This window comes from Plutella xylostella, chromosome 5 (assembly GCF_932276165.1).
Source record: "Plutella xylostella chromosome 5, ilPluXylo3.1, whole genome shotgun sequence".
Lineage (NCBI taxonomy): Eukaryota > Metazoa > Arthropoda > Insecta > Lepidoptera > Plutellidae > Plutella > Plutella xylostella.
In genome coordinates this window covers 11,275,015-11,291,151 of record NC_063985.1, presented here as the reverse complement: position 1 = coordinate 11,291,151, position 16,137 = coordinate 11,275,015, and the positions used below count along the sequence as shown (strand labels likewise).

General features: G+C 37.2%; 2 protein-coding genes across 6 annotated transcripts in view; one reads left to right on the top strand and one right to left on the bottom strand.

Annotated features, from left to right (window-relative positions):
• Positions 1 to 11,148, bottom strand: part of LOC105386346 (septin-7) — a 41,431-nt gene extending 30,283 nt beyond the window's left edge. For 2 of the 5 annotated variants that reach the window (XM_011556873.3, XM_048633124.1), the window contains exons 1-2: positions 8,006 to 8,051; positions 6,945 to 6,946 (exon numbers count right to left, since the gene is read on the bottom strand). In XM_011556873.3, the coding sequence (XP_011555175.2) occupies positions 6,945 to 6,946; positions 8,006 to 8,036 (33 nt within the window). In that variant the 5' untranslated portion in view covers positions 8,037 to 8,051. Of the gene's footprint in view, positions 1 to 6,028; positions 6,628 to 6,944; positions 6,947 to 8,005; positions 8,052 to 11,012 lie in introns of those variants that run through there. The other 3 variants (XM_048633125.1, XM_048633126.1, XM_011556871.3) reach the window with 3 other exon arrangements.
• Positions 11,149 to 14,441: 3,293 nt separating this feature from the next.
• LOC105386345 (regulator of microtubule dynamics protein 1) lies at positions 14,442 to 16,137 on the top strand. The gene is made up of 4 exons (XM_011556867.3): positions 14,442 to 14,605; positions 14,731 to 14,922; positions 15,106 to 15,360; positions 15,452 to 16,137. Exons 1-4 carry the CDS (start codon positions 14,534 to 14,536, stop codon positions 15,812 to 15,814), a joined length of 882 nt encoding a protein of 293 aa, XP_011555169.3. The 5' UTR covers positions 14,442 to 14,533; the 3' UTR covers positions 15,815 to 16,137.

The following is a 16,137-nucleotide window of genomic DNA, read 5'->3' as shown; positions in this document are numbered from 1 at the left end:
GAGAGAGCAGAATATGCAGAGAAACCGCATAGAAAATGCAACAGCGATACATCGGTAAATCACTATGGATAGTGTTACTAATAAATAATAAACAACGCTGCCGTACTGAACAGTATAGTACGTAAGCGGGATATCGGTTTTGCCACAGTTCTTATTATTTGTTATGCTCCTTTTAATGTCTATTAATAATATTGTAGTAAAAGTCTCGTTTCTAAATATTTCCAGAGATAATTCCTAAACAAAAAAAAAATAATAAGAATTAGCAGTGACTGTTCACAAAATTTCAAACTATGTTAACGAAAAAATATATAATTACTTTTTTAAATACTTGCCAGTTCCTTAGAACAGATTTCGAATGTTTCTCTGTAAATAGTAGTTACGTTGAACCAGAAACAAGTTGAAAGATCTGGTAAAGATACAGCAGCACGTGTTCGCCGAATTAAAATAAACACAAGTTAAGAAAACGGCGCAGGCGCAACTTTTGTATTACAGGGTGCTCAAAAAGCTTTTAAGACAACAGAGAATGACTCAGACAGTCATTCTGAAGTAAAAACTATGACTTATCAAAGCATAGGTAAAAGTTATTCATGCGTATTTACATAAACAAAACTCAACACAGAACGACAGAAAATCATCAAAATTTTCCACCATGTCATTAAGAGATGTAGGAGTGGTTTCCTTACAAGTTATCATAAAACACTAAGTGCCACAGATAAATACAAAACCGAAGTACATATTAACACTTGAGGACATTGACTGTGATAAAGCTATTTAGGTTACCGATGTGCGGACAAGTGTTATGTACTATAAGTGAGTAAGTAATCATGTAGGTATTGACACAGTAAGCAATATAAGGAAAACCACGCCTTATCGGTATAGAGTCAATTAGTCAGTCGTCAACGTATGCATTCCAATCCAGCCTACCATATAATCACCTAGTTATATTTAAAAGTAGGTCACAACAGGGTTGATTTTAAGGAGGAGGGATTAAGAATTAGCGTACTTGGAAATAGTAGGTATATCTTAGTAACATACGAAACCGAAATCAAGGACCTTTATTAACTTTCTTGATGAATTTCGCTTACAGCATTAACAAAGAATACTTAGATTATAAAATATCATCAACAAGTATGCCAATACATATAATATAATACAGTCGCTAATCTTATGGCTATGAAGGGCCCGCAGACTAAAGCACATGTATGACAAATTGAGATGGAAAAAGGAAGCTCACCAATATAATACTCGTAGTAGGGCGCGAAATAATGCATGCATACCACAACATAGGACAGTTGGGTTCAAAGGCGGTTTCAAATACGCTGCTTCAAAAATTTGGAACGACTTACCCCCGCCTCTTCAGAAGAATATGTCACGCATCTCTTTTAAATATAAATTAAAAAATATTTTAAAACAAAAACAAAACTCAGATGCGGCAAGGACATATACTTTTAAAAAATAAAAATGAACCTAACTGATAAAACAGACTGGCTTCAATGACACTGCAAGTTGACTTATAACAATCTACTCTACTACTAGTTGCGTTTATACATATATGACAATATTTAATTTAATTCATATTTATAAAACTACAATATTTAATTATTATTATTTATTTGTATATAAAACTATAATATTTATTATAAAGTATTTATTTATATGAAAAACTATACCATTTATTATCAAATTAAGCTTGTGTCACTAGTTTAATTAATTTATTAGTATATAATTTAGCACCTAAGTTCAGGGCATACTGAAAACCAGCGCTGCATAGATTATACGAGGTATAACTCGCAGCATTGCTGAGTTTGTCCTTTTGCCACCTTTTAATCTTAAGTTAATTTTTGTATTTGTGTTTTCCCGATTATGTGGCAATAAATGTTTTTTCTTTCTTTCTTTCTTTCACATAAGTCATTTTTCCCTATATTTTTTGTTAATCGCCAGGGGCATTATTTTGGCTCGACTCATAGCTGGACTAAAACACACATGTCAAATCACTATTATAAGTAGCTAAGTCTCAAATTGTTCCTTATGAACATTTTGAAAGCTACCAATTTGTAATCAGGCTAAACAACATAAGTGAACTTATGTGAAAAGGAACAAACACTCCACAGTCACGTTGTGCCGATAAGGAACGACTCATGTTATAAGGTACCTAATAATTTTAACACCGTTTCTAAAGTGTCTTACTACGCACTAAATAAAAAATATATCTTCAAAGAATTTTGTTGAACAGCAGTCAACTACGGGTGGTCTACAAGTGGTTAGGTACCTACACGATATTTTTTATTACAATCCTGTGGGATTATTTTGCTTCAGTCTTAACTTTAATTCTTTTTTAAACAGTACGTTTCGTCATATTAATGTGAAGTGAATTATTGTTAAAAATGAATTTAGGAAGAAGAAAAAAGCTAGTGGAACTGGCGCAGCTCAGCTAGCTCAGCTAGGATTAAAGTCCCACAGCAAGTAAGTGTTTAACTGCAATATGTATAAAGTATAAACTCATGCATATTTTCATAAATACTTATTAATTGAAATTGACTATGCTTAGTTAGTCTTATACTTTATACACGGTAAAAATCAAAAGGAAAACGAAGGCACCATAAGTGTGGTGATGACTTCTCAAGCAATGGGATCAACCAAAGACCCATACATGGAGCCAGTACCATACACATCAAACACATTCAGAGGAGTTGAGATCAGGTACGAAGATTCAGATGATTCTATAGCTGACCCCGACTTTTTATTTGTCAACGAACCGGTCTAGTCGAAAACAGGAACACATAGAACTGAATATGCTACAAATGATAGTTCTTTTACGATTTCAGACTTAAAAATTACAAATGAACCACCTGCCGTTGCTAGATTAAGCTTGCGTGTGTTGAAACTACAGAAAAAAATGCGTAGTACAGGCCAAAGTTACAAAACATTAAAATGCAAAGAGATTCCTGAAAGAAGGTTGCAGGTTCAGACAGCATATAGAATGAAATGTAAGAAAAGAAAATAAAACAGCAGACAAGACGTAATTTCCCCGAAGCTGTTCAGCAATGCTTTGGTCGATACCTTTAAAACGCTGGACTTGAAAGGACAAGGCATAAACATCAACGGCGAAAACATCTTGCACCTTCGATTTGCCGACGACATCGTCATTATAGCCGAATCTGCAGGAACTTCAACAAATGCTGAACAGCCTATTCAAAGCTTCACGCCAGGTTGGCCTCGAGATGAACCTGGATAAAACTAAGGTTACTTATGTATAATAACCACGTTTTACCGTGTCCAATAACCGTTGATGGCATGACCCTAGAAGTTGTTCAACAATATGCAGCTGGGTAGTGGGTAGAAACAACTTCCAATCAGAGGTCAACAGAAGAATACAGTTGGGCTGGGCAGAATTTGGCAAACTTCGTCAAGTCTTCTCGTCGCCCATACCACAAAGTCTCAAGACGAAAACGTCTTTTATTAGTGTGTCCTACCGGTTATGACCTATGGGTCTGAAACATGGACACTTACAGTGGAACTGGTTCACAAACTGAAGGTCACTCAGCAAGCTATGGAAAGAGCTAATGCGAGAGAGAGAGAGATGCTTGGAGTCTCTCTGAAAGATTGCATCCGGAACGTAAGTAATCCGACAGAGAACTAAAGACGACCGAATGGCGTAGTGGTTAGTGACCCTGACTACTGAGCCGAAGGTCCCGGGTTCGATTCCCGGCTGGGGCAGATATTTGTTTAAACACAGATATTTGTTCTCAGGTCTTGGATGTGCCCGTAAAATGGCAATAGGCCCGCCCCCTATTACATTGGGACCAACATAACACTCTTTCGAAAAGTGGGTGCAGCAATGCACCTCTGCCTACCCCGCAAGGGAGTACATTAATACAAGGCGTGAGTGTGCGTGTGTGTGTGTGTTTTAACTAAAGCATGCGCTTAAGCTATGGTTTAAGTGAAGCTATACCAATCACCAACCAAGTGTATATTATGTAGCTACTATCGACATAACAAGACCGGCAGTGACCAGGCGTTTCCGTGATTTATCATCAAGTATTTTACAATAGGCCAGTGGTCGAGACGTGCCGATTGCCCAAATAGCCACGTGGCTATTGGCAATTGTTTCTAAAACAAAACCTAAACCTACCAACCGATCCGCAGTACTCGGAATCGAACCTGTGTCGGAAATAGAACCTAAATTATTAGCATAATAATATTGTGTGCTTCATTAATATTCTTATATTCCTAATATTTATTAATTTAGTTTCATCTGAATGATCTCACATTCTTCCTTAATTTATTACTATGCGACGCGATCTTAAATAAAATTCAATTTAGCCTTATCTTCAAAAAACGGATAAGAAATTGAATTGTTGTCTATAGCAAATCTTGTCAAGAGGTTAGTCGATTTAGCCACTAAGTGCTTTGAAGAAACTCTCAAATGAGATTCCCAGAACGGCATACTGGTATACTAAACAGATATTTTATAGTAGGATACATTTGAACTGTTTTTTTTTTCAAAAGAAAGCAGCAACAAGGTGGCTTTATTATCACATTGCAGCAGGAAGCAGGAATGCATCTCTGCGCTATTTCGATGGTAACTCGGGACAGTTCAGCCGATGATGATGGCTTTATAATCTAAATGAAAAGCTAAAATGTTTTACTGATATGTTTTAGAGTATCGTGCCTCACTTTCAAAGATAATGATAAAGATAGTCTACAATAATAGGAGGCGCGTGCCCACACATTGACCCAATAAACCAATTATAGCGCATTGGGCTGTATGCGATATGCATCCTGACAATTTGCACATTAAACTAACGGGCCAAGGCTTCAATGAATGATACAGGAATAATAGCCCAGATTTATAGGATCGGCTCATATAATCTGGACTTAATAGCAAGATATTTAACTCCCTCATGTACTGACACCACGTCACGTCATCTTTAGGAGTTGATGCAAGGTCGATGTTGATGCAAGTATTTATCGTATCACATGCTCAGGGTTTAGTTCAGAATCCTACTTAGAATTCATTGATCTATCTATGATAATTAATAGCCACTATTAACTAGCTAACGTACCTTCGAACCTTGTGACTAATTGTGACTAAGCTGCGATTATAGAGAACTAAAGATATACTGTACTACTACAGATATACATCTATAGAGCGAATACTTTGTCTTCCAATAAACAACGCAGCACATTTCTGCTAAAAATGTAGCAACCAACTCTACAAGACCTTATTTAGCACCAAGATGAACCTTAGTCCTTGTAAGAACCTTATGTGAATATTTCGCAAGAAAACGAACAATGGATAATTACAACATAGATAAATGGGTACGTCCCACAAGTGGGCGAAACCTATACAAAATAGTGAAGTTTTCACAAACAAAATTGTGAAGGAGTGATGGATGGCGCGGTGCATTTGAAATAGTGATTGCCAGCCTACTCATTACTTTAATGTAATCAAGAAGTACTTGTCAATGTACCTACATACGTTAAGCAATCATGATAATATATGTATGTGAATATACAAAAACCTGAAAATTTTAGTTTGGCCGAAAGCCAAAGTTTATTTATATTGATTTTAAGAATCAACAAATTGGTATGCATTGAAAGTTTAAATGCACACCCAATTCAAGAACCTCCTCCTTTTTGAAGTCGGTTAAAAATAAGTGCACGTTACGCGGTCACAGGTATCGCGCATTCACAGCACGTAACCGTGGGCATTAACGTTAATAGATAAATAATATGTAGGGCAAGCAGACAATAGGGAATGCAGGCAGCCATTAGGTAGCTAGTTGATGGACTTCGCATGTATTATTGCCTTCTTTGTTTGCTGTTAATACATATGCGCCACATTATGTGTAAGCTATAGCGCACTTACGTGTGATTGAAAACAAATTTCTTCTTGAAATGATCATATGATCAATAGGTATAAGTCATTCGAGGTTAGTCAATACTTAGGAAAAATAACATGACCTACATATTTACAATTCGTCATAGTTTTTCCATTAGGTACTAAAATATGCTAAAAGCTTACCTTGTCATCGTTAATGGTAGGTTTATAACGCGCCAAAACCGGCCTATTCCTCGACCGATTCAGAGGACAGTCCGACACTGATGATGCCATCACGTTAACTTCAACAAATATTCACGAAATCCATGAAAACAAGTGCACACGGTGCAACAAGGAAACTCACTGTCCACAACCGACTACAGTTACAGTACTGCTCGCCCAAAGCGATACCACATATTTCCGACGTCAAATCACATCCGGAGAGCCGGGAGTACGCGGATGACTCCACCGATTACAAGTGCTGAAAACGATAACGGGTCAAACAAAATGAGATACCAGAAACGGCCCGATGATTAAGAGAAAGTACCGCGAAACTCTATTTCCACTCGGCAATAAAACTTCAGCACGCCTTATAGGCCCTTTGTGCGAAACGAAAATAGTCAACCGTGCAACGGTATGGACGGAATTCGAACGCGAAAATAGTCCATCTGCAGCGCTCGTTGGTTTTATTAAATGAGTAGTTAATAGAATCGGACGGCTCGATAGCGACTGCTCGTCATTTGCGAATGCGATAACTGATGCGGACACAATGGATGACAACTGCGATCGTCACCTCGGGCCCGCTGACTGCGGGCCCCGGGGACTCGGTATCGGTGTCGCCGAGGTGTCACCGATGGGCGGTGGACGTCGTCGGCGAAGGGCCGAGTAGCGGTCGCCGATTCCAAATTCAAAATACGTGCCATAGACGTGCTCACACGTGAAACGGTACGATCGACCTCATATTTCCAGCCGGCATCCATATATTCGATTCAAACTTGTGTGTTGACTACGTGCATGTTTCTCAACTTTGCGCAAGTTCAGTGATGGAATTCAATGAAAAATGCGCGCCGGCGGTCGGTCGATATGCTCGGTGTAGTTCTAATTAAAATAAGTAACTTACCGCTGTTTTTGTTGTAGCAGGAAACGCAGCACATGAAACAAGGAAAAATATTGAGTTAGTAAGTTTTCCACATCGAAATGATCATCGGGCTATAGTTAAAACTAGAGCTGATAAAACTTAAATGGCGTGAAAAACATTTATACGTAGGTATGTATGACAGTAATACCGGTTAATTAGAATTGAACGATTCATAAACACTCGTTTATATAATTTATGGATAGTGCTTGTTTGGTTATGGTCAGTGAGGCTATGAAACCGCGAACACGAAACTGCGACGTTTTGAAAACTTGCCACATACATAAATACGCTCCCCTACATACCCGTATCGATTCTAAATCCATTACGTTCACCGCAAGCGGCTTTCACTATTTCATTGAGAATATTATGTGAAGTCAATTGTTCAGATAATAGTGTGATGTCTAGATAGGCGCCGAGATTTTCACTATTAGCACTACGAATTCGGATCATTGCATATGCTACAGCTACAGTAGAAAGTTTACTTGATGAATGGCTGTTGATGTGCGTAAGAAAATTAAAATTATTAATTTATGAATCAATGTTTTTACATAACAAATACGGCTTATATCAACACTGAATCATATTTGGTATTTGAGCGTGTAAATAATGGAACTCATATTCAACGTTGTCAGTAAATTGCGTGGTTCACCCAAGGTGTACAAATATAAAGTAATCGTGAATTGAATAAGCCTTATTTAATTTATTGTCCAACCGATTAGTTCTATTTGTTTGGATGAGAAATGTGCAATCCAAGCAACATACTAGATTAGTCAGTGAGCTGTCTAGAAAATTGAGAACATCAATTCAATACCTATGTACCTAGTATTGTATACTTGTATAGTGCTACGATGTTATAAGTTAGAGTAAGTAAAACTTTCATTTCCTAATTTCATCAATGCAGCAGTTGAATTAATGCCGGTTTACATTTAGCGAACTTTATATGAATACTATTTAATTAAAAATACATTGAATATGAATGGTCACCGAGCCCGCGTTGTTCTATGTAAAAATATCACCAAATGAGTATGATTAGGTATTCTTACGTGTTAGGCAAGTTGGCTCCATTGTCTCCATTTTTCAGTAATAACAAAACAATATAAAATCTTTCAACGCTCACACAGGCACAAAAGTTACGAAGCACAAACAATTTCAACCAAAGAATTTGACCATTTCACCGCGCAAACACAACTAATCACACTCAGGTCAACTTAAAGTTTCGTTTCTATCAATACACAAACAATCCATCGACGCTACGTCAATATTAGGCCGCTAGAGACGTGTGCTCGTGACGTGGAGAGAACGAGGCGGTCGACGCAACGCGGGGCAGAATCGGCACTGAAGCACCGAGGGAGAGCCCTCAGCAAGTGCATGGGTAAGCTATTTCAGTAACGCATTGCCAATTCGGAGACTCGGCGAATTTCTTTAGACCTAGACCGGCTGAGGTCAGCTCCGATGTTCTACTTTAAAAAATGCAAATGCGTCGGCGGCCGCCTTGCAAAAACTGACAAGGACATATCAATAAATATAAATTTCGCTGTTTTAATTTGAGCCGCCGAATTGATGAGGCCTTTGGCCTGTCGACAGCGACAGTCTCAATCTGAAGATACTCCGAAGGCGCTAACACAAATTGGGAACCATTTGTCTGAAAGCTAAAACAAAATCGCATTGCCCAGCGTTATCATTGGCTTTTTCACTTCCACATTTCAAATCATCCCGGATACGAATCGTGGCATCAATTCATCCCAGTACCCAGTGGTTTATGGGCAAGTATACCTACAGTAACCATGAGATGCGGTGTCGATTACCGGCGCAGTCCAAGTTACGCTCCAGGGCGCATTCTGGGATGAGGTCACACGGCGCGTGAGCACAGCACAATGCCTCCGCACTATCGCCGGGTAAACGCGACCACGTTTAATGGCCACTCCTGGGTGGTCACTCCATATTACGAAAAACCGAGTTACAGAACGCTGCTGCGCGAGCCACGACTCTATCTCGTTGTACTAAACGTGCCCATGGTTCGACAGCTCTCGTTCGTTCGTTTTTCGTCAGTATAGAGTAACACTCCTGTCTGTAACGCTTAATTACCAGCCCCGGGTAATAAGACACAGATTCTTCGAGACTCGTTAGGTTACTGTGTTGAATGTTTTAGTTGTTGCCTCAGCGTGGCGTGCATGGTTGGCTCTGTACATATGTATGTAGGAATTCGTAACGTGCGCCGTTGGATGACTCTATTTAAAGTAAGTAAATGAGTTTAAAATAGGGAAGGTTTTAAATGACTATGTCGAATTTAAAAAGTGGCACACAGTAAATAAATAACACCGCGTTTTTACCGCCGCGCCGCCTTGTTAAACAAAAAATCTTTGTTTCAGAATTTCTGTAAGATCTCTGATTATCTGTAAGATTCAAATCAGATGATCACTCTCTGAAATTATTTTTAGACAAAGATTAAATCAAGACATTGTGAAACAGGCTCTTAGTGATACTGTACCTGCATGTTTAAGACTTTATTCATTTTTTTTCAAAGCCCCAAATGCCCTAAATAAATATGCTGCAACTTTTTTTTCCCTGGGGATGTGTTGATAGTTGATAGTGCCTGCAGCTGGCTCTCTCATGGAACCATTGTGCATACTCCTTAGGACCATTTTTCATTATGCTGGTTCACAGCACGGTCACCACATTTTTTATACAATGTGTAATATGTTTAAATTGTGTACCAATGTAATTTGAAAGAAAACTTATGATAAAATACCTACTTATTTGAAAATCAGGACAATCAAGGTGTACTACTCATATGCCATTTTTTTCTGATTTTTTGCAAGAATTTTACAGCTATTTCAAAAACTTCTTCAAAACTCTCAAAAGTAAACACCAGGTTAACACCTTGAAAGACTTGTGTTTTTACAGTTTATACTATACCATCAACTTAAAATGTTTGTATTTATTATGCCTTTCTCTTGCATTATAGGAAGAAGCCTTACACTTTATTACTGCAAGATTTGCTTTCTGCAAAATTACAAAATAAAAATTACTTTTATGCTACTTTTGAAACATACAACATAGGTACTTTTGGTATAACATTTTATGTATAGTTTACTAACTAAGTATAACTTTACTTTTCACTACTACTGTTGTCTATTTTTGAAACAAATTATATTATCTGCAATAAAAAAAATGGTCACAGCATCACACTTGAATGGCATGACAGATTTTTCAAATTTGTATAGTTGTATAAATTGTTATTGCCAGGAGAAATAAGATTCTTATGAAAAAAGAAATCCTGGATATCTAATTCTAGCCTTTGACTGTTTGATTGCCAAGAAATAATACCCAATGTACATTGTATTATGTCTAGTTTAGATTAGCACTCAACGGGCATTCTGAACAATATCAATAATCAGACAATGGCTATGCTTGATATATATTACCTAGGCCAGTTTGCTATCATGAGAAGATCATCATGACAACAGCTTTCCATAACTGGAGATAGGCCCCTACCAAAATACAGGTGACTGGAGAGAGGCAGTATAAGCACTTTGTTGTTATTTTGTAATTAATTTTGAAGGACACAGGTAGGATATCTATATAGATTGCATCCAGTGGCGTGCTTTGGGAGAGGCCTACGTCCAGCAGTGGACGTCTGTATGCGAAAGAAGAAGGTAGACCAACTTTAAACTAACTCCCCTGACTAAAAGATGACCCACCAACCCATGAGTCCCGGTAGTGGCAGAGGCCGGCAGATAAATGATAAACATGTTATAGATACAACGTATAAAAAAGCAGGCAAAAAATGTAGTAGTTTATATAAAAAAAACTTACGCATTGAATGTAACCTCACAAGTGCGTTAAGTTATTGAAATTTAGATGACAGTAAACACTTAATATTGGTCTTAAAAGCTACCCTTAGCGAGAAACACGAATAAACTACAACATTTGAGTCGGACTATCTATGTTTTCAAAGCGAAATTCAAGAAAATTTGTTGCGCGCGAAATGCATGTTTTTCATTACTCAGTATGAAAGGCAACAAAACTTACAATATGAATATAATTTACCTGATCTCTGCATAATGTTGAATCCGTTAGAATATTATTCAAATCAAAACATAACTCAAAAACACTATTTTTCGATACAACAACTGTCAACTAGCGTTCAACCCGCCCTTGGACCAAAATTGATTTTTGCTAAAATGTTGCCAGTGGCAAAAAGTTATAGGCCATAGAGAAAATAAACTACGATATATTTCTGTGTACCTACGGGCCACTGCACTGCACTGTCCTAATATCGCAAACATATAAATAGGCCTTTTTTTTTCCTTTTTTTGTCTTTCGGGACGGTTTGTGCCAGATCGCTCTCGGATGCCGACGTCTGAAAGCTGAAGGTCAGCCCAAGTCCACGACTTACGACCGATAGTTTGAACAGCGTAGTGTACATTTATAAACTAGATAGCCGCGTCCGTCAGCCGCGTCAGATAATGTGTTTCTATCTTTAGGCAGTTTCACACTTAGAAAAATGTAACCAAATCCTACAAAACACTTTAAAATACTCATCAGCGACCATCACGTTTATAGCTGCGTACAGACCAGCCAAACGAACGGGTTTCGTTGACCTTCTTCGTTGCTGCAATCTGCCCCAAATATCCATCGTTGGGCGTTTGTTGGGCCGGTCTGTACACAGCTTTATGACAACGCACCGTTTTGTAATCTGCCTAGCCGTTTTATAATATTATTATGACGCTGGCTATCTGTGGCCTAACTCTGTGGATAAAACAACCATAGACAACTTTTGTTTATGATCAGTGTTGCCGTTAGCGTACATTCTACACATTTGACGTACTATTTCAGCCTCTCATGTGTCATGTGTAATCGGTCCATGTTATGTACCTTTTGAACTTAACATCCAATATCATGTGTAAAATATTCGTTTATGGACTATTTTATGTACCTTTATTTTACCGTAAACGATCATAAGTTTTAGGGTATGTCGCATACGACCACGGCTTTCTTCTGAGCGTGATTGTTCAGTAGACGAGTGATGGTTTTTAAAATTAGTTTTTAATATTTTCCTTATGGTTTCGTCATGTCTGTCCGTCTGTCCTAGCTCGTCCTCTGTCGTTTCTGCACCGATTGCCACGAAAATTGGTGTAGAGATGTATACTAATGATCTAAAAATTGGTTTTTAATATTACCAAAAAAACATTTTTTTATCCATACATACCTACATAAAAAAACGACTCACCCCATTTCTTGTAAGATATCGTTAATAAGGTTTCTTTAAATACAAAAAAATGCTTTGAAACCATGTGGATCAAACCCGAGATATATTAATACAAATTAGAGGATCCCCCCCTTAACTTAAGTTAAGTTCAGGGGGGGATGATGTATGTATGTATGTATGGATAAAAAAATTGTTTTTTTTGGTAATATTAAAATCCAATTTTTAGATCATTAGTATACATCTCTACACCAATTTTCGTGGCAATCGGTGCAGAAACGACAGAGGACGAGCTAGGACAGACGGACAGACATGACGGATTCGGACAAAATGTGCCGTTTACCTCCAAGTAAGTACTTTCAACGAAAACTATAGCGGTCTCTGTATTATACATAGTCATTTTCATACAACTAGACCAAATTATGAAGTGCAGTTGCCCTAACTAAATGGTAACGTACAGTCGTCGACATATAATAGGCCCGTTTGGACAGCTATACAAATTTGCTATTTACTCTTGATTTACTTGATGAAATACATAAAAAGACACCAAATCTGGCGTATCATTTAACGGCCGAAAGAAAAATTAACTTTTAAAGCATCAAAAGTTACTTCTTGTTTCGATTTTTTATGATTTAGATTTGATACCAGCTGTCATCCCATACATTTTCGAGCTGTCCAAACGGGCCTCGACGAATATTTCGACGACTGTTAGGATATGTTTTTGTGTCAAGCGGTCGGCACATCTTCATTTTTTTTTCAGATTGAGTAGGTTGGATCTAATTCCCCAATTATATAATAAAAAAATAATAAAAAATAAAAATAATAAATTTTCTTTATTAGATTCGAAAAAGAGTACAAGTTAGTAAAACTAAGATCCCTAGCTCCCCCACTAGGATACCCTGTGTTGGGGGCGCCAGTCTCTTTCGTTCTTAATACATTGTAATAGTTAAATAAGGTATAAGTGAGACTTATCAAAGAAATAAATAAGCAATACTGTAGGTAACTTAGAGTTGTACATAGTTTTTGTATCTTATCATCTTAATTTATAGTTATTATTTGATGTTTGTGTATGGGTTTTTGTGTGTGTGTGTATGTGTGTGTGTGTGTGTGTGTGTGTGTGTGTGTGTGTGTGTGTGTGTGTGTGTGTGTGTGTGTGTGTGTATGTGTGTGTGTGTGTGTGTGTGTGTGTGTGTGAGTGTGTGTGAGTGTGTGTGAGAGTGTATATGTGTGTGCGAGTTACAGAGAGTGCGTGAGTGTGAGTATGTGAGAAGAGTTTGAATATGTTAGTGCATGTAAAGTATATGTAATGTAAGTTTGAGTTTGAGGGTGTGTTTATTACTGTGCGTGGGGATAATGAATTGAAAGATTCACTTTAGAGGAACAAGAATTCGTTCAGTTTGAAAATAATTAAGTCCTAATAACCACTTTTTCAGTTTTTTCTTGCAAGTGTATCTGGTGCAAGTCAAAATTTTTAGTTTTATATCTGCAATACTATAGAGGAATGGTCCTCGGATGCATGGTGCACGCCTAGCAAAAGCTGTGCGCGTGTGAGGCACCAGCCATACATTTTGTCTTTTCCTTCTTGACAAAACATTTAATGTAAATAGAGCATTTCTATGGTACCTTAGGACAGTCGACAAAATGTATAGCTGCCTGACATTGAGCACTTCACAGTCATGGTACAGATGCTCGCATGGTACAGATTATGATTTTGATCTTGTTGTACGATTTCTCCACCAAGATACATTTTATGAGTAGGTATATAGGTAATAAAACTGCGGGGATTTTCTATAACTTAAATCAATTATTAATTAAAGGTAGGTACGTAGCACGGCTAATCTACTACCTACCTACTTTGAAGGTTTTAGGAAATTGTATCACTTTTTAAAATGCGCTTGTTGATCACGTCGGGGTCACCAGTGTTGATGTTCAGTGTGTGGGTTACTATGGGGTTGATGTTAAATGACGAATGCAGATTTCTTGAGGCCAAACTATTCAACGAGACGACTAGCGTCTGCGTATTGTTCGCTACTGGAAGTTACCAAAAAGCTTACATTGCAAAACGTTTATACACGCTTATTAAAATAGGTGCGTCCAATACAATATAGCACTTCTGCTGACGAGCAGGTGCGAAAGAGCTAGAAAAGCTAAATTGAGTGATTTCAGTAAAAAAATGCTCATGTACGGTTTTAACCCTAAATGTACGTTTTCAACGCTGGATATGTGCACTTTGAGAACTCTGTTGCGGCAACACTGTTTATGATGTTTGTTGATGGTTTGTTGTTTGTGTCACTTTATTATATTTTGTTGGTAAACTTTGAACTTTTTAAAATAATTTAAAAAAAACTAATAAATATTAAATATGAACTTCCATAGGATGATAATTCCCATAGCATTTCATTTTGCAAGAAGAGCATCTTACTACTCACGGAAAGTAAGTAATTAGGAAGATCTGTCTGTATTTTCTTTGTGCGAAACTGCAAACGTTTCGTCCACCAGTGTATCATAATATGCCTACCTTCCTAGGTTCTTACTTATTTAATTATTTGTTACTTCCAGAGCATTTCCAGGAGACACAACATTTTATTCCCCCCAGTATTGACAGCTCTCGCATTTTTTTGGCCTATAAAATCCAAACAGTCTATTGAGGGATCACAGAAGAATCAATCTCAAACTATCCTCGCAGAAGCGGATAAGTTGTTCGAAAATGGTCACTATGAACAATGTTATCAACTCCTGAGTTCTGACGGGGTAAGAAAAAATAATATCAGCCATGAAAAACTGATAATTTGTATTAAATCAGACCATTATATATTTTTTAAATTATGTATGAACTAGTCTGAAAGACTACCCAAGAGCTGTGCTTAGTATCCACCTTGCAGTCTATATTTCAGTTTCTATTCACTAAACATTTGCACACTTACATTTTTTCAGGTGGATAATGATGTGGAAATTCAATGGAGAATATGCAGAGTTCTATACAACATGTCCAAAGATCCTAAAGCAAATGAGAATAGTAAAAAAAGCCTCATAGCTAGAGCTTACCTGGTTATATCTGGTATTTTGGAAGACAATTACAACCATTTTGCAGTTCAGAAATGGTATGCATTGCTTCTAGATGCTAAAAGTGCCAATGATGGCATAAAAGAAAGAATCAAACAGTTGGAAACTGTTAAAAAACACATGGATGTAAGTAACACCAGACTTATATTAAACTAAACTTAGCAAAAAAAAATTTTCATTTTTATAAAAAATATTGAAACATTGATTAAAATTCCAGTTAGCTGTCACATTGAATCCAAAGGATGCTACAACATTGCACATGCTTGGAGAATGGTGCTACCAGCTCGCTGAAATGCCGTGGCATCACCGGAAGATAGCCAGTGCCCTATTCGCATCACCCCCTACATCCACATATGAAGATGCTTTAGAATATTTCCTCCAGGCTGAGAGTGTGGAGCCCAGATTCTACAGTGTAAACTTGGTCAGGATTGGCAATTGTTATCTCAAGATGAAGAAGGAAGACCAGGCTAAGTACTACCTGCAGTTGGCAGCGACCTACCCAGCCAAGTCCAACGATGACCATCAGGCTAACAAAGAGGCTGCGGAATTACTGAATAAATATTTTAAACATTCCAAATGATACAGCAATTTTGAAAGATTGATGGATTGTGGAGCAGGGTGTATGGTGGTAGGTTTGGTGATTATTATTTTATACTTATTGGATTATTGGATTTGAGGCTATGATATTATTATACAAAAATATTATATCACATTAAGATTTTAGTAAGTAAGCATCCAGATATATATTTATGCTACTATTTCGTTGTTAAGATTTATCATTGCTAATTATTAAGCATGTGATGTAATGGGTAATAAATATTTTTATTTTCCATATACTTACTATGTACTTACTTATTTTATACTGCATAATCTAAAAAACTATTATTTATAAATAATGTTTTT